This window comes from Coenobita brevimanus, chromosome 89 (genome assembly GCF_032717465.1).
Source record: "Coenobita brevimanus isolate Jiangsu-jjx chromosome 89, ASM3271746v2, whole genome shotgun sequence".
NCBI classification, from domain to species: Eukaryota; Metazoa; Arthropoda; class Malacostraca; order Decapoda; family Coenobitidae; genus Coenobita; species Coenobita brevimanus.
This window is the reverse complement of record NC_137042.1, coordinates 10,092,203-10,113,109: the sequence shown is the minus strand read 5'-3', so window position 1 is coordinate 10,113,109 and position 20,907 is coordinate 10,092,203. Positions and strand designations below refer to the sequence as shown.

Here is a 20,907-nt window from a genome sequence, read left to right as displayed (position 1 = left end):
ACACACACACGGTTCCCCCAAACAGACAGGCCTGACCCCTTGGACCGAGAAAAAGAAGAGAAAAATAAAAGCAAAAAGAAGAAAAAGGGAAAAGGATGGAAAATACTGGAGGCCAATTCGTGTTCATCCCTCTTTTTTCCCCTCGGTTTCCCTCCCCCCTCTCCCCTCCCCCTCTCCCCTCCCTTCCTCTCCCCCTCCCCGCTCTCCCCTCCCCCTCCCCGCTCTCCCCTCCCCCTCCCCGCTCTCCCCTCCCCCTCCCCGCTCTCCCCTCCCCCCTCCCCCTCCTCCCCTCCCTCTGGCTCCCCTTCCCCTCTGATCTGACCCGAAATATATCTTGGTTGAGAGAGAGAGAGAGAGAGAGAGAGAGAGAGAGAGAGTTAGGAAACTAGAAAGTCGTGAGGAAACGGTTAGGAAAACAAAGATGGAAAGACTGAATGGTATATAAAGAGGTAAAAGAAAATAACACGAGAGAGAGAGAGAGAGAGAGAGAGAGAGAGAGAGAGAGAGAGAGAGAGAGTCGAGGTAAGGAGAAGCGAAAATAGAAAATGATGTGGGCGAACAAGTGCATTACAGGGAAATCTTTGGCCTCAGCGGGATTCTGTAACAAGAGGATAGTTTTACATGTCTGGTAAGCTGGTGGACATTGGTGTGGGGATTGGTGGTATTAATGGCAGCTTTGTGATATGGTATTATTATTATTATTATTATTATCATTATCGGTGTGAACTAGACGGTGGCTTTAACCACTTTGTTCTCGTGACTTTTTTTTTCTTTTTGTTAACTTTAGATGATTTTATTTAGCCTGGGAGACGAGTTTTCCAACAGGAGAGGATAGATACAGCCTTTATCTATCCCTTCAGTGCTTGGGATGGTCCTTAAGTTGAATTCTTTGGTCTGAAAATAGCAAGAATATAATAAGAAAGTTTTATAAGAGAGATAGCAAGAATATAATAAGAAAGTTTTATAAGAGTGAAAGAGCTAAATCTGGTGAGAATAGAAGGATAATGTTTGAAATACCGACACAGATAATTATGAGAATCAGAGGAATTATTTAACATCGGCTTTACAGTGGGATGTTAAGGTGTGTATTGCTTTATGCGAAAGATAAATGAATGACGGTACAGTAATTCATTGTTTTGGATTAGTGAAGATGCGTTGGTGGCAGAATTCATTGTACTTGTCATCAGTGGTGGGGGATGCGGTGGGATTAGTATTACAGAGATGACAGCCATGAGATATAGGTCTACTTGTCAGCTACTTTATATTTCACAATAGGCAGTGTGTGGCTTGATACGGTAATATTGATTAGTGATGGTGGTGGGAGAAGCAACTGAGGGGGAATAGAACTGTACAGGTATATGCTGACTAGTGCATTTTTTTTTTTTTTTAAGTTTGTCTGATGGTAGTTGTAATTTTTTGATAGGTTTGGCACTGGTGGATTTTTTTTTTTGGGGGGGGTTAATGGTGGCGACTGTTTGGGGATTTATTGACAGTGCGTGACATTGGCGGGATTTTTATTTTTTTCAGTGATGAAATTAATTCTTTTGGCGTGTGGAACCTGTGGGATTTATTTATTGACGTTGGATATGGTTAGATAATATTGGTTATTATTTTTATTATTATTATTATTATTATTATTATTATTATTATTTATTATTATTATTATTTTTAATTATTTATTATTATTATTATTATTATTATTATTATTATTGTTGTTGCTATTATTATTATTATTATTATTATTATTATTATTTTCAATTATTTTTATTATTATTAAACAAAAACAGCACAGCCGAAAGTATTTACCAATAGCCTGCAGGTGTGTGATGCTTTAAACGTAAGCTGTAGTGATAGGATTGCTACTGACATTGGTGGTGCTTCCTCCGGGAATTACTGACTTCATCTGATTTTTTTTTTTTTTTTTTTTTGGCGGAATTGGCCTTCCCTCACAGCATGAGTACTAGGTCGTGGTTGCATGAAATTCTATAGGCCTTAGTTATGAGGCAAAAATGAGTGACCCTCGTTAAGTCAAATCAGTCCTCCAGTCTGACTATACTTGGTCATCCGCTGAGCAGCAAGGGGTTAGGGATTGTGTCTGGTTAGAGGGGACGCAGAGAAGAAAAGTTATTGGGTATTATTTTAGCTTGCATGGGTGTCGTTTAAGATGAATTATTTGCATGATCAAGAGTGCAATGGTTCTTTAGACTTGGCTGAATGTGTTGAGACCATATTTTGCGTCACTTGAGTACAACACTGATTTTTAACCCGTTCACTCTGATGATGCTTCATTGCGGCGCGCTCCTCACGATTTTATTAACCCCAGTAGCGAATTTATTGAACTGAGGGAGTTTGAGATAGTCTTCTCTAACTCCTTTATTTGCGTGACCTCGTAAGCTGAATCTCGTCTGGTAGTAACAAGATTAAAATAAGAATAATGTTTTCCAGCGAAGGGGTTAACTATGTCAGATGGAGAATACAACTTTCATCTCAATTTGGTGCCTCATTCTCGTACCTGTGATCTTAGAGGTATTATTGGATTGTTTTGTGGTTTATTGGATTTTTTTTTTTTAATTTTATTTACTAGACTTTATCCTTTGTTGTCCTGCCTTGTATAATGCTTCTGATGGGATGTGCACTGACTTGACAGCTGCACACACACACACACACACACACACACACACACACACACACACACACACACACACACACACACACACACACACACACACACACACACACACACACACACATGCCTCCATTTTCACACCATTCTGTACCCTATGAACGAAAGAACTGTTGATCTTTCCCTGCGTTTCGATTCTTCCAATTTCCCATCATCCTTTTGCGCTGATATAATTCCCTTACTCAGTTAATGTTTGTAAAGGCCAGGTTTTAATTAGGGACATGGAGGCGATTTGTTTGTGGCCACCCCTTACTGGATGAAGGCGTCTGGCAATATAAAGATAGATAGATCTTTAATTTAGAGTCCAGAAGAAAAATGGAAGTAATTTATGAAAGGGAGAAAATGGCTGAGATGTAGAATGGAATTGTAGGGACTTTTTTTGGTGCACAGATAAAGCAAGGGAAGAATGAGAGCAAAAAAAGGGTTGGGTGGTAGTGGGGGTCAGTGGTAAGGAAGAACAAGAGTAAGTGGTTGGTTAGAGAGAGAGAGAGAGAGAGAGAGAGACAGACAGACAGACAGACAGAGAGAGAGAGAGAGAGAGAGAGAGTGAACAGTGAAGAACAAGAATCAAGAGAGAGTTAAAAGAGAAAGAGGAAGTGGTGGGTCAGAGAGAGAGAGAGAGAGAGAGAGTAAAGGGTGGATTGAATGGACTAGAAAAAAAAAAAAGGTGTTGAGAAGAGATTAGCCTGGTAAATGGAGAGTTGGGAAAGGAGGCCAAAGAAGAGGAAAGAGAGGAGGGAGGAAAGAGGATTAGCAAGAGAGAAAGAGAGTGTGGAGTTAGGGAATGAGAGTGAGTGAATTAGAGGCGGATGGAAACAGGAAATGATAAGAGAGAAGTGGAGGCAGTGGACAGGTGGATAGTTAGATATAGAAATAGATAGTCGAGATGCTGGAAAGTAGATAGAATAGACAGACAGATAGATAGATACGCAGGAAGGTAGGAGAGAGAGAGAGAGAGGGAGAGAGAGGGGGGGACTTCGTAGCCTATTTGAAATGACAGTATGTGAGGGAATATTAAGATACAGGGATGTGAACGAGAGACATTGAGGTTGTGTGTGTGTGTGTGTGTGTGTGTGTGTGAGAGAGAGAGAGAGAGAGAGAGAGAGAATGCCGTAGGTGTATCGGAATAGGTTAAGGAAATGAGATCGGAATGAGAGAGAGAGAGAGAGAGAGAGAGAGAGAGAGAGAGAGAGAGAGAGAGAGAATCAGCAGCTAGCATATCAAATTCCCTTCAGTTAAAAAAAAACAGCTTTGTTATGATCTTCCCCAACACAGGTATATTGATGCAACATTGATCATGGGAGTAAGATAGGGTGGTGGTGTTTTGATGCATTGATTATCTGAATGTCCAGGTCTGTGGTGATGGTGATATTGGTGGCGATGGTGAGATGGTGGTGGTTGTGTCGTTGTGAGTGGTGATGGTGACTGTAGTGGTGGTGGTATGTTGAAGATGGTGGTGGTGGCCTAGCGAGTTGTGATGGTGATGACTGTTTTGGAGATGATGGTGATGGTGGCGATGATGATGATGATGATGGATGTACCGTAGTTTGTGGTGGTGGTGATGGTTGTAGTGGTGGTGATCGCGTTGGTGGTGATGATGGTTGCAGTGGTGGTATTGATAGACATTCTCTTTTCACCTTAACTTGGTCCAGATTTTCGTTCTTTTGCAGCTTCTTTCACGTAGTTACCGTGGCGTGAAAAGACAGTGGTACTATATTGCATCCTATCCAAAGCACTTCTTTGTGACTAGCATCATATACTAGTGTTAATCTGTTGTTACATACCAAAATTCAAGATAGAGAGATGGTAATTTTAAAGCATAGGGGACAGTGATGATGATGATGATGATAGTTGTAGTGATGGTGGTGATGGTGAGTGTTGATGGTTTTAGTGGTGATATTGGTGATGATGTGTTCAGTGTATTAGTGATGTAGTCAGTTGTGGTGGTTGTTTTAATAGCGATGGTGGTGATGGTAGTGGTGTTGATGTGCCTAGTGATAGTGGTGGTGATGGTGGTAGTGGTGATTGGTAATGTTTCATGGTGATGGTGGAAGTGGTGTTGATGAACCTGGAGGTGGTGGTGATGCTGCTGCTAGTGATCGTGCTAGTGGTGATAGCAGTAATGTCGGTGGTATTGGTGATGGCTTCAATAATGGTGATGAGGATAACTATGGTTGTGATGATTGGTCCTGAATCCTGATCGTTGTGATGATTAAGTATTACGGCCATGATTGCAGTGATGATTATAATGATATTGGTGATACGAAAGACTATGGAAGTGATGATGATAACCAAGAAAGACTACATCCCAAGTAAAAAAAAAAAAATGGAGAAACAAGAAGGAAATGCGAAACTCATCCTCAGACTGAACGGGTTGACCCCTTTAATTCCATTTTTTGTATTCCTTCAGTGGATTTTTTTTTTTTTTTTTTTTAACTGGGGAGGGTAGTCTTCAGTTAGGCTACCCATTCACTTCAGAAGGTCGCGTAAGAACTGAATTAAGTGGAACGAAAGGAGCATGGACAGATTAACAAAACACGTAACCGGATTGAGGGAGATTTAAGTTACAAGAGAACAGCGTACAATGATTAATTGCCTTTGAATAATAATAAAGCCTGACCTTCACTCGATACTTAAAAAGTAAATGATGTAAGTGCCCTGGCCCGTTCACTGTGGAGACCCTTCTTCACTATATCCCATTCGCTACGATCGCCATCCTTTACGAGTATGCTTGAATCTCGCTGCCTATGGATAATTTTACTTAGGAGAGACTTTCAATCCTTTTCTTAACCCTTTACTACATGTCATCCATCAGCTTTTTATCCATCCCACTAAATTCGCTGTCTTTCTACTTTATTCCTCCTGCTTTTAGGCGATTTTTCTCAGTTCAGAAGAGACCATGAGGTGGTGAAGAAGTCAGATACAGCACAGGTTAACTCACATTAATCACTTACATGAGATCTTGAAGCTGAATAAAATTGTATTCAGGTTGCAAGACTACCCACCAAATATCATACTGGAAAGGTTAATTGTCACTGCTTCCAGACGATTTCCTTCAGCGTATAAGGGACTCCGGATGAGATATTTATGAGAATGAGAGGTGTGGGAGTAAATTTAACGCAGATAAAAAAAAAAAATCCTCAAAATTCTTTCAAGGAAAACGCAAAAAAATATAAAGAAAGGGCAGAGAGAGAGAGAGAGAGAGAGACTGAAGTAACTTAACGAGAGTATCATTTTTTCAGTAGTTAATTAGCAGAATAATTTTAAGTTAGGCTATCGCTGTCAGTTCACACCACTCGCTTCGACAGGTATATCACGACCGGAGAGATAGATAGATAGATAGATAGAGAGAGAGAGAGAGAGAGAGAGAGAGAGAGAGAGAGAGAGAGAGAGAGAGTGTTTGTTGAGTGAAATTCGTAAGCCTTAGATATGAGGTAGGAATGGAAGTCTCCTTGGTTCCCAGTAAAATCCATCTTTCAGTCCTACCACAACCATCAACTAAGCTGAAGAGAAGTTAAGAAATTTTTAACAAATGAGAAAAAAAGCCAACTACATTATATTAAAAACTGGAGGTGACAGAAATAAAACACCATGAAAAATAACTAAGGTAATTTTTCAACCCCCTTTCACTGAGCAGGGGAGGGGGGGATCTTGAGCTGAATAAAATCGTCTGAAGGTAGCTAGAATAAAATTGAAAATACACCATAATCTATCTATTTATGTCTATTGCCAGACGCCCTAATCCCATACAGGGTGGCCACAAACAAATCGCCTCCACGTCACCCTTTCTCCCGCCTTTTCACTGGCCTGCTCCCAGTTCACACCCCCCTCTCTCATATACCTCTCCACTCCATCCCTCCATCTCATCCTTGGCCTTCCCCTCCCTCTCTCCCTCTCCATAGTACTGAAGAAAATAACCGAGACTTTCTAAGACTTTCCCAACGAGACGCCAAAATAGAGAAGCTAAATTTGATCGTAAGCAGACAGCCAGAAAAAATTAATGGAGAATAAATGATAAGATGGATCGTGGCACTGAAGGAGTTAAATGCTGTTAATATGAAGGCGAGAAGCAACAAGGATAGGGAGGTTAATTAGTGAAGTGCATTGAGGTAATTGCTCTGGCGTGTGTGTGTGTGTGTGTGTGTGTGTGTGTGTGTGTGTGTGTGTGATTAGGGCCGTATGGCTTTAAGAGGAGAGAGAGAGAGAGAGAGAGAGAGAGAGAGAGAGAGAGAGAGAGACAGACAGACAGAGACAGACAGACAGAGAAAGTAACGGGAGTGACAAAGACGGAAGTGATTCTGAGAGAGGGAAAAGGTGGAAAAGAAGGAAGTTGCTTATGAAACATATTCCTCCTCCTCCTCCTCGAACCCTACCTGATACCCATCCTACCCCCCCGCCTTCTTCAATAACTAGAACCCTGGAGCAACACTCAGCTGATGTAATTCTCCCCCCCCCTCTCTCTCTCTCTCTCTCTCTCTCTCTCTCTCTCTCTCTCTCTCTCTCTCTCTCTCTCTCTCTCTCTCCTCTCTCTCTCTCTCTCTCTCTCTCTCTCTCTCTCTCTCTCTCTCTCTCTCTCTCTCTCTCTCTCTCTCTCTCTCTCTCTAAATCAGTCAGTCTACGTGTATAATTCCCTTCTATTCCTGCCCATTACTCTTTTCCACAGTCCTCCACCAGATTTCAATTTTTTTTTTTTTTTTTACTTTTTCGCATTCTCAAAATCACATATCCACACGTATTCTTCCAACCCCCACTTTTTATTGTGTTTTCTCTTCATATTTCGTTCTTTTGTGTTTGATTCTCAGTCTTTTTCCCTTGCTTTTTTCTCTCTCCTTTCTGTCTCTTGTTTTTTTTCATTTTTTCGCCTTTGTTTCTCCCTCTCCCTCTCTGCTTTTTCGTTTTCATGTTTTTGCTTTGTTCTTTGCTGCTTTTCTGTTTGTTTTTCTTGCTTCCTATTGCTGGTGAGTCCCTTTATTTTCTTTTATTTTTTTATTGTATATCAGTTAATGTTTTTTTTTTTTGCCCTTTCTTGTGAATTATCATCATTTTCCACTCTCTCTCTCTCTCTCTCTCTCTCTCTCTCGTCAGAGAAGGAAGATATAGTACTAACAGAAGGAAGAAGAAAGAGGGAGAATGAGAAAAGTAATACAAGAGGAGGGTAGAAGGTAGAGTCAGGAGGAAAATGGAAGAGGAGGAAGAAGAATGTAAGAGGAAGGGAAGAGGTAAAAGGATGCAATAAATATCTACAGATTAATGATGAATGTAAGAGAATATTTTTGGGGAATAAACAAGGAAGCGTAAGAGAAAGTGGAAGAGAAGTAGAATGAAGAAAAGGTACACTAAAATGAAGTAGCCAGGAAAAGGAAACAGAGAAGAAAAAATGTACGGAAATGTTAGACAGGGAAAAAAAAAAATAAGGGGGAGAGAAGAAGCCTCAATGCGAGAGATTGTAGTTGCGATCAAGAAGAGGAGAAAGGTAGGAAGAGGAAATGCAGGACGGAAAGATTACAGATTTAAAAAAAAATAAAGGAGAAAGGAAAAGGGTGAGAAGTGAGAGAAGATAGGGTGTGAAAAATGAAAAAAAAAATGTAAGAGAGGAAAGATGAAAACACGAAAAGAATTTGAAGAAAAAAAGGGAAATAAGATGAAGATATGAGAATTAGAGAGAAGAAAATAAGAGAGGAAGGTATGGGAAAACAGTAGCGAGCAAGAGTTATTGTATGGGTGAAAGAAGTTTGTGTGTGTGTGTGTGTGTGTGTGTGTGTGTGTGTGTGTGGAGGGGTTTGTGCGGGAATTCTGACACTGCTAGATTTTTTGCTAGAACAAACACATATTTCCTCTCTCTCTCTCTCTCTCTCTCTTGTCTTTTCTTTGTATCCCACATCCTTCCATTCTCCTGTAAATTTTCTCTCTGCCTATGTCTTTATTTCTCTTTCTCTTCCTTTCTTTCACATTTCACTCTAACTCACACTTTTCCACCGACATTCTTTCGTCTCTCACATTTTTTTTTTTTTTTTGTCAGTCTTTTTCTCTGCCTGTTTTTTCTGCTTTCTCCCCGTTTTTATTTTTTTGTCTCATATTTGTCTGCCTGTTTTTTTTTCTTTTTTGCTTTTCTCTCCGTTCTTTTTGTCTCGTATTTGTTCGCCATCCTTCCTCCCTCACCCTCTCTGCTTTTGCGTATTTCCTTGTTTTTTCCTGCCACATTTTCCATTGTTTTCCTGGTTTGATCCTGGTGTCTTTTGTCCCTGGTTTATTTCCTTTGGTGTGAATCTTATGTTTTTCTTTTTATGTTCTATCGTCTTTGGCCTTTCTATATACTCTGTAGTTTTTCCTGTTTTTCTCTCTTCTCTCATTTTCTCCCCTTTCACCTTCTTTCTCCTGTAAATCTGATGTTTGTTTGTTTTTCGTCTTTGCCCTTTCCCTTCCTTTACCCTGCCCGTCTCCCCTGCCATCCTCTGATTTTCTCTCTTCTCTCATTATTCCTTTTTCTTCTTCTTATATTCTTTTTTCCTTCTTTCTTTGCCTCTCATTATTTTTGTCCCTCTTTTTTTCTCTTTCTCCTCATTATTTTCCTTCTCTCTCCATTCCCCACCACGCATTTCCTCTTTCCCACTTCCACGTTTCTCTTCTGAATCTCTTTTTCCCTCTCGTCTCATTTCCCCTTTCACTTCACTCTATGCTGTTCTCCTCTCGCTTCTTTCCTCTTTTCCTCTCTTTTCCCTTTCCTCTTTTAAGCCGCTCTCTTCTCATTTTCTTTCCTCTGCGCTTCTTTTCTCACTTCATTCTTCCTACTCTCCCCTCCTTTTACCCTGTTTTCCTCTCTTCTGTAATCCTTTCCTCTTTACTCCATCTCCACATCTCTCTTCTCTCTTCCACAGCGCTCATTTCCTCTCTCTCTCTCTCTCTCTCTCTCTCTCTCTCTCTCTCTCTCTCTCTCTCTCTGCGGCTCAACAACAAATTGGGAATTATTTTTTGACCCCACCGTAACAGGAGCCTCGAGTGACAATTTTTGGGCCGTCTGGAATAAAGTTTTTTTTGGGGGGGCAGAGGGAAAAAGAATTGTAAGCTGGTGTTTTAGTGTTGTTCGGGAGCCTATGTATTTCCCCACGACTCTCTCTCTCTCTCTCTCTCTCTCTCTCTCTCTCTCACATGTTCAACAATTATTTAACTCCTCTGGCTGAGTCGTACCGTTGCAGAGTTTCACATTTTCTTTCATTTTCTCCCAGTTTCTTTATTTCTTTCACTTTATTTTTTTTTCTGTGTGTGTGTGTGTGTGTGTGTGTGTGTGTGTGTGTGTGTGTGTGTGTGTGGTAACGGGCAGCCCTCAAACATGTCCACCACCGCATTCCACCACAGTCCACCACAGTCTGTCTCCCTGTGGTAGGTCTCCATATTATAATTGCAAATCATACTAGATAGATAGATAAATAGATAGATAGAGAGACAGATAGAAGCAGGAAGTCAAATGATGAGAAGGTGTTGTGTCTGCGAGAATCGAGCAATGCTAAACATGCTTACACTGAGGAAAGCTGACGACAGCGGCCAGTAAGGAGATGATGCAGTTAGCTGTCAGCAGTCCTCTCGTGAACAAACACCCACGAGGAACACATGTGACACACCCCTGCTATACCAGAATTTAGGAAAGAGAGCTCAGACGGAGATTAGCCACCGAACAGGCTAGACAGAAGGAGACAAGCGACCCTAGAGAGAGGTCGAGACGGAGATTAGCCTTAGAACAGGAAGAGAGAGAGAGATAGCGAGACAGGGAGGTAGCTACCCAGGACTTATACTATTATACCTGTTTAATATTTCCAAGACAAATAAAAATAGTCCCATACTATTCTTTACCTCTCCCGTCACTACATGACATCTGGTGGGGAAACTACTACAAGATATAAAAGCCGCTCGACCACAAGTCTAAAATATACTTCTCTACAAGTAACTACAAAGTCTTTATGACATTTGGTGGCAGCGGTGGGATACGAACCTCGTCTACGAATCAACATTAAATTCCTACAAAATATCAAGATTGAAAACAAGAATATCTCTCTCAACCAACAACATAACCGGCTCCTGACGCTTCTCTCCATCCCCCTCCGTCTCCCAGATCATTACGCTGATGCAGAGGTCAAGAGATCACTCGACGCCGTGCAAGTAGCTTAACGACAAACCAGCAAATCTGCGGACATCGTCTCCGAATTAAAAGCAAATTTCTACAAAAAGCAACCGAGACTCTACAAGATTAGCTTCAGTTCAACATTGAATCCTACAAAATACAGCCTACAGTGCGAATAGTCTACAAAGTCTACGGGTCTACGACGAATCAGCGAACTACAACCATCTACAATCAACTACAATTAACAACTCTGCGTCGTCTGTATAATCTTCTACACGCACCTACAAGAAGCGGCAGTCTTCATCCCACAACGAGTAAATCACAAGAAAAAAGGACCAAGAATACATCAAGAACGAAAGAAAACAAACAAACAAACGAAGAGTGAGAGACGACTCACAACTCATAACCACCAGACCTCACCCTCCTCTCTCTGCTACATCCACCCAACCCCCAACGCTTACGCAGGTGTGAAGAGGTCAGGACGACGAAGCAAACACCAAGTCCATATTCACAACTCATCTTACTCACTCGTCTTCACTCAAGTTACTCATCGCTACTCATTCACTCACCACAGCTACCAGTGTGGGAAGTTGAGGTCATCATGCGTGCTTGCTGAACAGACGCCACGTCAGTCAACACACCACCTGCACCACCACTCACACCACGGTAAAAATTAGTAGTTACATAGTTACTTCATTCATACAATACACAGTGATAGACAATAAGCTTCTGCACAAACATATAAAACGTGTTGTATAGTTACAACTTAAATTCATATACCTACTTCAGTTATCTTCATAACTCAATCACTAAATAATCACCAACAATAATTATTCTACACGGTATATATTCATTCATTTATTATAACATTTATTTACTACCAACGAGTGTTACCATTTATACCTACGTAAAATACGTGTTTCATACATACAACTATACATTAATTATATCTACAAAGTAATAAAGAAAATATACAATCACAGTTACTCAGTGAGCAATTAAAAGAACTGTATTAAACATTTATTAATTAAAGCTACCTAGTGGAAACAGACAAATTAAGTTACAAGGTAACCTAGAGAAGAAAAAAAAATGGCCAACACAAATGCCGTTAGCAAGAGTGAACATCTTCAATACAATCGTGAAGACAATGATTTCCACACAGTGCTGACACACATATTACTCACGATAGGTACAGGTGAACAACAAGTCAGTGTGTATAGTTAATACTGTATATAGTGTATATATATATATTTTATATAAAATAACAAAATATGGGACTATATAATATCATTTTATAATCTCTGTGCAATATAAACTAAACTTTAAAAAAGTATCTCAAGGAAATTAGTCAGCAATTATGCAACCATGAACAACATGGAAAAAAGCGTACACAAGCAAAGAGAAACAAACTATGGAAAATCAATACATACAAAAAAGAAAGAAAGAAAAGTAAGAAAGAAAAAAAGAGAAATAAAGTAAGATCACATAACAAACAAATGAAAATAAGTGTAAATGTTACTATATATGCCAAAATACCACATAAACTACAAACAAAAAGCAAATTGTGTCTCCACAAACAAGTGGCATGACACATCATCACTATCATCGACCGCAGCATATGTTAGGACTGCAGTTATTACAATTATGTTACTCCATATTATAATTATGTAACTACAAACAATATGTACCAATTTATGTGACAGTTGCATTAACAAGATGTAACTTTTATGTAACTTTAACTACAATTATGTAACTACAAACGATAGGTAACAATTATGTAACGACAAACGATTGCATTATGTTACACTAACTACAATTATGTACCTACAAACGATATGTAACAATTATGTAACGACAAACGATTGCATTATGTTACACTTTGCCAATTATGTAACAGTTGCATTAACAAGATGTAACTTTTATGTAACTTTAACAACAATTATGTACCTACAAACGATATGTAACAATTATGTAACGACAAAACAGTTGCATTAACAAGATGTAACTTTTATGTAACTACAATTATAAGGCCAACACAATTATGCATTAACACAATATTTGGTAACAATTCATAAAATGTTACAATTATGTAGTACCACAATGTTAGTACAATATTATAAGTCATACAATTATAGCACAATTCTGTATTACCAGTATCATCATACAAGTTAGGTGAAATATTAGACATTACTAAAGTGATAACTCTATGTAATGTATAACCTAGCAGTATTACCATTGCACAATTATATGCGTAATATTACTGAATAATCACTATTTACTATGAATAATATATGTATACAATATTCATACAATGATGTTACTTTACAATATTATGTATTTCACTTAATTAGCTTATAAGTTCATTATAATGTGTATGTAGTATGTATTAATATATTATAACTATTAAATGTCGATGGTACGCCATTTTTGCGCGGCTGAGCAATGTGGTAGGTCTCCATATTATAATTGCAAATCATACTAGATAGATAGATAAATAGATAGATAGAGAGACAGATAGAAGCAGGAAGTCAAATGATGAGAAGGTGTTGTGTCTGCGAGAATCGAGCAATGCTAAACATGCTTACACTGAGGAAAGCTGACGACAGCGGCCAGTAAGGAGATGATGCAGTTAGCTGTCAGCAGTCCTCTCGTGAACAAACACCCACGAGGAACACATGTGACACACCCCTGCTATACCAGAATTTAGGAAAGAGAGCTCAGACGGAGATTAGCCACCGAACAGGCTAGACAGAAGGAGACAAGCGACCCTAGAGAGAGGTCGAGACGGAGATTAGCCTTAGAACAGGAAGAGAGAGAGAGATAGCGAGACAGGGAGGTAGCTACCCAGGACTTATACTATTATACCTGTTTAATATTTCCAAGACAAATAAAAATAGTCCCATACTATTCTTTACCTCTCCCGTCACTACATGACATCTGGTGGGGAAACTACTACAAGATATAAAAGCCGCTCGACCACAAGTCTAAAATATACTTCTCTACAAGTAACTACAAAGTCTTTATGACATCCCCACCACAGTCACTCTCACCACATCCACACAGAACTTCTCCATAACAACAACTATCGTACCCCCTCTATGACCACTCACTACCACTACTTCTATTACCACCACTACCATTGCGACTGTCAGTTGCTATCACCACCATTACCACTACCACCACTCTAACCCTGAATGAGATAGCTGTACCGTGTTTTTTTTTTTTGTATGGTCGGTTGGTCTTAGTGCTAATTTGGTGACATGTGAAGGTGTGTAGTACGTAGGAAGACCGCAGGGCCTTAGGGAACTGGTTGTCAAGTTTATAGTATGCCCATATTTTTGACACACACACACACACACACACACACACACACACACACACACACACACACACACACACACACACACACACACCAAACAGCCTTTCTACCACACAACACGCTACCCCTCATTCCACTGTCAACCACTCCTAAACACCCTAATCTATCTACACCACACAGTCTTGACACACACCACATTTCTACATCACACCACACCATTGTCATACCACCACATAGACATACCACCACATAGACATATCACTGCTTCATCTTACCAACATAACCACACCACACAGTCACATCACAACTCTTCACATAGATACCGTCACTCACCACCACACCACACCACACCACACCACGACTGCATCACACCTCGACCACCACACACTGCGTCACTCCACAGTCACACACCACACCACACCACACCACACCCGACACTGAGCCGTCTGCCGGAGGTGCTGTCCTGAATTGGTAATACTGCTGGACCGAGTAGGAGGGGGTGGGGTGGGGGGGAATTGGCAAGACTGCAGGCGGGTGGTATTGCTCTGGTAACGCTAGTGGTGCTGGTGTTATTGGTGCCGGTCGTGGTGTTAGTTTATTAGTGGTGGTTTTGGTGTTGGTAGTGGTGGTTTTGGTGTTAGTATTGGTAGTGGTGTTACTGGCGATGGTATTGGTAGGTGTGGTTTGGTGGTGTAGATGATTCCTTGTGACAAGTGAAAGTATTAGGTGGCAGAGAAACTCAGGGTAGAGCTTCCTTTCTGTATTTTCTGCAATGTTTCCAGCTCCACAGAACAGCTCTCTAAAGATGAGCCCTGTGAAGCCCCGAAACGTTAAAGAAAATAAATAAAGATAAAAATAAATAAAATAAAGCAACTCTAGCTCTAACCTGTGTTTCTCTCTCTCCCACCCATCGTCAGTTCCATTCGGTGTTGGTATTATTGGTGATTGTAAATGGATGATGATGGTGGTGGTTTTTTTTTTTTTTTTTTTTTACGTGGGGAAGAAGGAACCAAAGGCAATGAGCCCGCAAAACTGTTCCTTCCAAGAGAAAAACAAAATACATGAGAGAGCCAAATTCAAGATCCATTCATTTCGAGATGCCTTGACACACTGCGTTTGAAAGACTGCGTTTGATCATAGGAAGCAGGAAATACAGACAGAGGGAGACAGTTCCAGAGCTGACTGTTACTGATGATGGTGGTGTTGGTGTCCGGTATTGTGTTATTGACGATGATGGCGCTGGTGTAGGTGTTATTTGGTGATGGTGTTATGCGGCAGGTACGACTGGTATGGGCCTGAGTGGTATTCCTGGTTGCAAGTTATTATTGATGTTGGTGCTTCCTATGTGATGTTGGTATTAAGGATGTTGGTAGTGGTTCATGTGTTGGTAGTGATGATATGGTTGGTAGGTGTTAGTGTAAGGGTGGTGGCTGCTACTTGTGTTGATGGTGGTGTTTGAGATAATGGTGCTGGTATAAATGGCAGTGATGGTGTTGTGGTAATAGTAGTAGTATGAGTAGTGGTGATTGTGGTTAAAAAGGAGGCGTTGTCTCGTGCCAGTGATGACAGTATTGGTTATAGCAGTGTGGGTAGTGGTGGGTGTGATGATAAGAATGGTGATATGATGGTGAAGTGACATGGGTAGTAGTGAAAAAAGAACTGGGAAGATTAGTGGTGGTAGTGATGACAGTAATGGTGATAGTGGTGGTGCTGATAGTGGTGGTAGGCAGAATTTGGTGTTGGTGGTGTGGGTGATAGTAATTAGAGATGGTGATAATTATGATGACAAGTGGTGAAAGGGATTGTATGGTGGTGGTGTGTGTGGAGGTGCATGTGGTGATATAATGGTGGTGGGTGTGATGGTGGTTATGGTGCTGGTTGGTGTAGTGGTAGCGATGATGACTGGTGCGAGTAGTGGTGATAGTGGTAGGCGAGGTATGCCAAATCTGGTGGTGTTGGTGGTGTGTGTGGTTATAGGAACAGTCATAGTAGTGGTGGTGATGGTGTTAGTGGTGTGGTGTTCCAGAGTGACAGTGCTGGTGTTAGTGGTGGGAGTAGTGGTGGGGATGATGATATTGAGAGTAGTGGTGTTCAGGATAGTGACAGTGGTGATGATGGTGGGTGAGGTGGTGATAATAGTGAGGGTAGTGGTGTTCCGGGTAGTGGTGGTGGTGGTGGTGGTGAGTGTGGTGTGGGCAGAATCTGGTGGTGACGCCGCAACAAAATCGCCAACTTTTTCCGGCTGAAGTTGCAGTCTGTATTTGCTCTGCCTTCACTACCGTCAACCTCCTCTTTGTTGCTGCCTGCCTTGCTGTGCTGGCCTTTCCGTTTGTTTTTCTTCAGCTTGTTTCTTTCCTTGCTTTACTTCCTTCTGATTGTTTTTTCTCTGCGTGTGGTTAATTGCCTGGTTCACCGCTTGCTTTGTTTACCTTTGCGTATGTTTGGTTTTGTATATCTGCCTGTGTCTGTCTATCTGTTTGTGATTGTCTCTGTCTGTCTGTCTGTTTATCTGTCTGTCTGTCTGTCTGTCTCTCTCTCTCTCTCTCTCTCTCTCTCTCTCTCTCTCTCTCTCTCTCTCTCTCTCTCTCTCTCTCTCTCTCCGTAGCCAGACGCCTTAATCCCGGAAGGGGTGGCCTTAAGTGAACTGCTTCCACGTTAAAATCATTCCCCCGCCGTCACGCTGCCGTTTCTCCAACTCTCCGATTATTTTCTCTCTCAATCGTTTGTGTTTGTTTCTCTGTTCCGTTTGGCTTTGTTTGAGTTTGGTTGTCTGTTTTGTTGGTTGGTCGTGTGGTAGTTTTGTTTGACTACGTGTGTCTTTTTTCCTACCAGCAACCTCTTTTGTGTGTGTGTGTGTGTGTGTGTGTGTGTGTGTGCTGTCGACTGAGTTTATTTTCTTTAGTTAGCTTTCTCATTTTAGTCTCTTGTCTTTGTTTGTGTAGATTGTTTGGCTTGTTTGCTTCGGACTGCGTTTGATTGTTTTCTTTGCTTTCATTTGTGTTTGATTCTGTGTGTGTGTGTGTGTGTGTGTGTGTGTGTTTTCGGTCTTTGTTTGGCCCCGTTTGTGTTTGGTTTGTGCTCGTATGTTTGTTTTTTCTTTGTATCCGGTCATGTGAGTTTGGTTTGTTTGGCAAGCTTGTATACTGCCTGACTTGTTTGTACTGTAGCTCGCTTTTGTTCAGCGGTGTTTGTTTATGTGGTTTGCCCTCGTTGTTAATTCAGCTCTGTGCCTTTGTTTCTCAGGCCTTTGTTACTCTAGCACATACATCCCCCTAGCTCGTATGTGTTTGGCTGTGTTTGGTTTCGCCTTTGTGTGTGTGTGTGTGTGTGTGTGTTCGGCTGTACATATGCTTTACTCAATACGTATATGGTTTAATGCTGGGTAATATAACGTTATCCAACAAAGAATTAAAGCCAGAAAGACTATGAATTCTCTGATCATTGTACCTTCAACATTTCAGAATATATATACAGGAGCTAGTTTCTGGACTGGGTAGTGCTTAAAGTGACGGAGAAAACAGGTGCTTGTAGTGAAGATTCTGTATTTACTTCACGCTTGACTGTTTACCTGGTTGACGTAGAGTGACAGCTAAAGAGGTGTCAGCTGAAGAAGTGTCAGCAAACGAGGTGTCAGCTATAAAGAGGTGTCAGGTAAAGAGGTGTCAGCTAAACAAGTGTCAGCAAACGAGGTGTCAGCTAAAAAGAGGTGTCAGGTTAAGAGGTGTCAGCTAAAACAGTTATGGTACTTGTTATCCAGGAGAAAAGAACGTCTTGACAAAAGCTATCGAAAGGAAATTAATATTGGGTAAGTGCCATGTAGAAAGGAAAGTGCCAGATGAAGAAAATAATTGTCAGTTAAACCAAGTCCCAAAACCAAGTCCCAGCTAAAAATGAGTTCCAGCAAATAATTAAAAAAAGGCTGTAATGTCCAGCCAAAACAAGTGCCAACTAAAAAATGTCAGCTAAAACAAGTGCCAGCTAAACATGCCAACTAAAACAAGTGCCAGCTAAAACAAGTACCAGCTAACACAAATGACAGGTAAAAGATCCCAGTTAAAACGAGTGCCAGCTAAAACAAGTGCTAAGTAAAAAATATGAGGTAAAACAGGTGCCAGCTAAAACAAGTGCCAGTTAAAAAATGCCACCTAAAATAAGTGCTTCCTAATCCACATACCAACTGCAACCCAGTGCCAACTAAAAAATACCAGCTAAAACAAGTGCCAGCTAAAACAGAAGCTTGCTTAACCCACATACGGTGAAAAGAAGAAAGTGGCAGGCAGTCAGGAGCTTCAGACTATCTTAAGCTCTTGTCAAGGAAGGAGGGCTTAAAAATTGATTAGCTAATGGAATGCAAGGCCGTAATATGAAAATTGGATGGATAGCTGGGAAGAAGGCAGAGGCGAACAAAAAGTATGTGGAGAGATGAGTAAGGTAAATAAACACATGGCTGAGTTAAGAAATAAGTATGTATAGTCTAGAATTTTATCGTCAATGTGTGGTCTGAAGATTATTTAAAAGTATGGAAGAATAACCTAACCTGTTCTCCGTCACTACGAGCACGTCATTTGTACTGTATTCCAGACGCCTCCCTATCTCTTCAGCTTTGGGTTTGCCCGTAGAAACTGAGGATTTACTAGTATTTTTTATTAACTCCATTGCTTCCAGAGACGCATCTTAATAAAATCGGCTGTTAGTGATAAAAATAACCTGTACAATTACGCCATGTGTGATGCTTTCACTTTTCCGAGAGGTATTAACTAAACTCTTTTTATCTAAACATGACCCAGGTTTTCGTCCTTTTGCAGCTTATTTCACGTAGATCTGTGGAAGGAAAAGAAAATACTACGGCTGTACATCCTTCTTCGTGACTAGCAGTTCACGCACGCTCCAACAGATGGCGCCACAAACCCTCACACGTCACCATCTGGACACTAAAAGCGAACCGTCAGTATTGAAATATGCATGGTGTGTTGGTGGGCCTTGTGGCAGCGCAATGAACAATGAAATTCAAATCCTGAGAGTAGCCCGTGTCTGAGCTGGGATCAAACCCTCATAGCACCAGCCCATCCATTTTGAAATATACGTGACGTGGTGGTGGGTCGTGTGATGAAACTTGTATATAAATTAAAATACAAGCACTGTTACCTAGATGAAATGGGATCGAACTCACGGTAGCACGATCAGCAGTCCACACGTACAAGACCTTCCAGTCCGATGACGTACTGTATTTTTGCTTTCTATTTCAACTACCCTTTTCATTTTTTTTTTTTAAATCAGGAAACACACATCGGCATAGGGAATTAAATACAGCCTTCATTATTCACTGCTTTACGAGAGGGCGTTTCTAAGCTGAATAAAATCGTCTGCAGGTAGTAAGAATAAACAAAAAATCATGTCATATTGAACAGGTGAACTAGCAGACGTAACTGTCGCATCACACACACACACACACACACACACACACACACACACACACACACACACACACACACACACACACACACACACACACACGTCCCGCTGCCCCCGACCCGGATTTATAACCTCTTTACCCCTCAAATTTATTCCTGGCATCTGGGTTTGGAAACTAACTTCTTCCCAAAATTCGGTCCACTTCCATTCAAAAATTATATGCGCCATAATTTGAGGGAGTCGGTGAGGGGAGAGGGGGAGGGGAAAGAGGGGAGGGGAGAAGGGTATTGGAAAACGGGAGAGATTGGGGAAAAGGGGCAGCTAGGAGAGAGAGGGAGGGGTAGGGAGAATAGGAAAGTAGGGGAGTGAAAAGGGGAGCAGCTAGAAAAGGGGGGTGGAGAGAAAGAGAGAGAGGGAGAGAGAGAGAGAGAGCTAAGTCTAGTATGAAATTCTTGGAAGAGCTCATTTGCAGACCTAAAGCTAGATAGCACCAGGTAACAAACAGGCCACAAACAGACAGACAAACAAACAGAAAAATGACAATGGCGAGAAAGCGATGGATGGTGAAACAGCCAGGAGACCGAAAAAAAGAAGCATATATTACCCAGACAAAGAAGCAGGTGGGAAAAAAAAGACAAATAGTAACTACTGAAAAACTATTTAAGTAAATATATAATATAGTAAAGTATAAAGCGAAATTTATAAGATGAAATTCATACAACACCAAAGAAAGACAACACGGCACGCACACACACACACACACACACACACACACACACACACACACACACACACACACACACACACACACACACACACACACACACACACACACACACACACACACACACACACACACACACACACACACACACACACACACACACACACACACACACACACACACACACACACACACACACACACACACACACACACACACTTACTTTCATTCATTGATTCACAGGTAACGTAACACATTCCGTCTCTTCCCCTGCAGGTATGTGTGTGCCTGTGTTGTAACGAAACCCTGGAGGAGAACATCAGGTAAGTGTGTTCCTACGATAATGATTAACCCTCTTAACCTGGACGAGTTTAATATACTGTAGACGCCCTTCATCTCAAGCGTGTACATGCCGTCCGCTACAGTACCTACAATAACTGATTATTTTTCTTTAGTCTTGGCATTAAAGGCTTGACCTTTAAACCACTAGTAATGAAAGGGTTAATGGAATGTACATAACCCGTCCCGTTCGATCAGTCCATGTAAAGCTAAATGAAAAAGTCTGAAGCTACTTGGCCTAAGATACCAAAGATGTCCTCGTCTGATGGAGTTACGTGAAAGCTAAGGCGGATGGAAACATTGTCTCCTTCCCACTC

General features: G+C 41.0%; 1 protein-coding gene across 1 annotated transcript in view; it reads left to right on the top strand.

Annotated features, from left to right (window-relative positions):
- LOC145411355 (uncharacterized) overlaps positions 1-20,907 on the top strand; it is a 92,901-nt gene that overhangs the window by 37,809 nt on the left and 34,185 nt on the right. Inside the window, exon 2 of the mRNA XM_080281380.1 lies at positions 20,261-20,460. Within this exon, the coding sequence (XP_080137506.1) occupies positions 20,261-20,460 (200 nt within the window). The remainder of the gene's footprint in view (positions 1-20,260; positions 20,461-20,907) is intronic.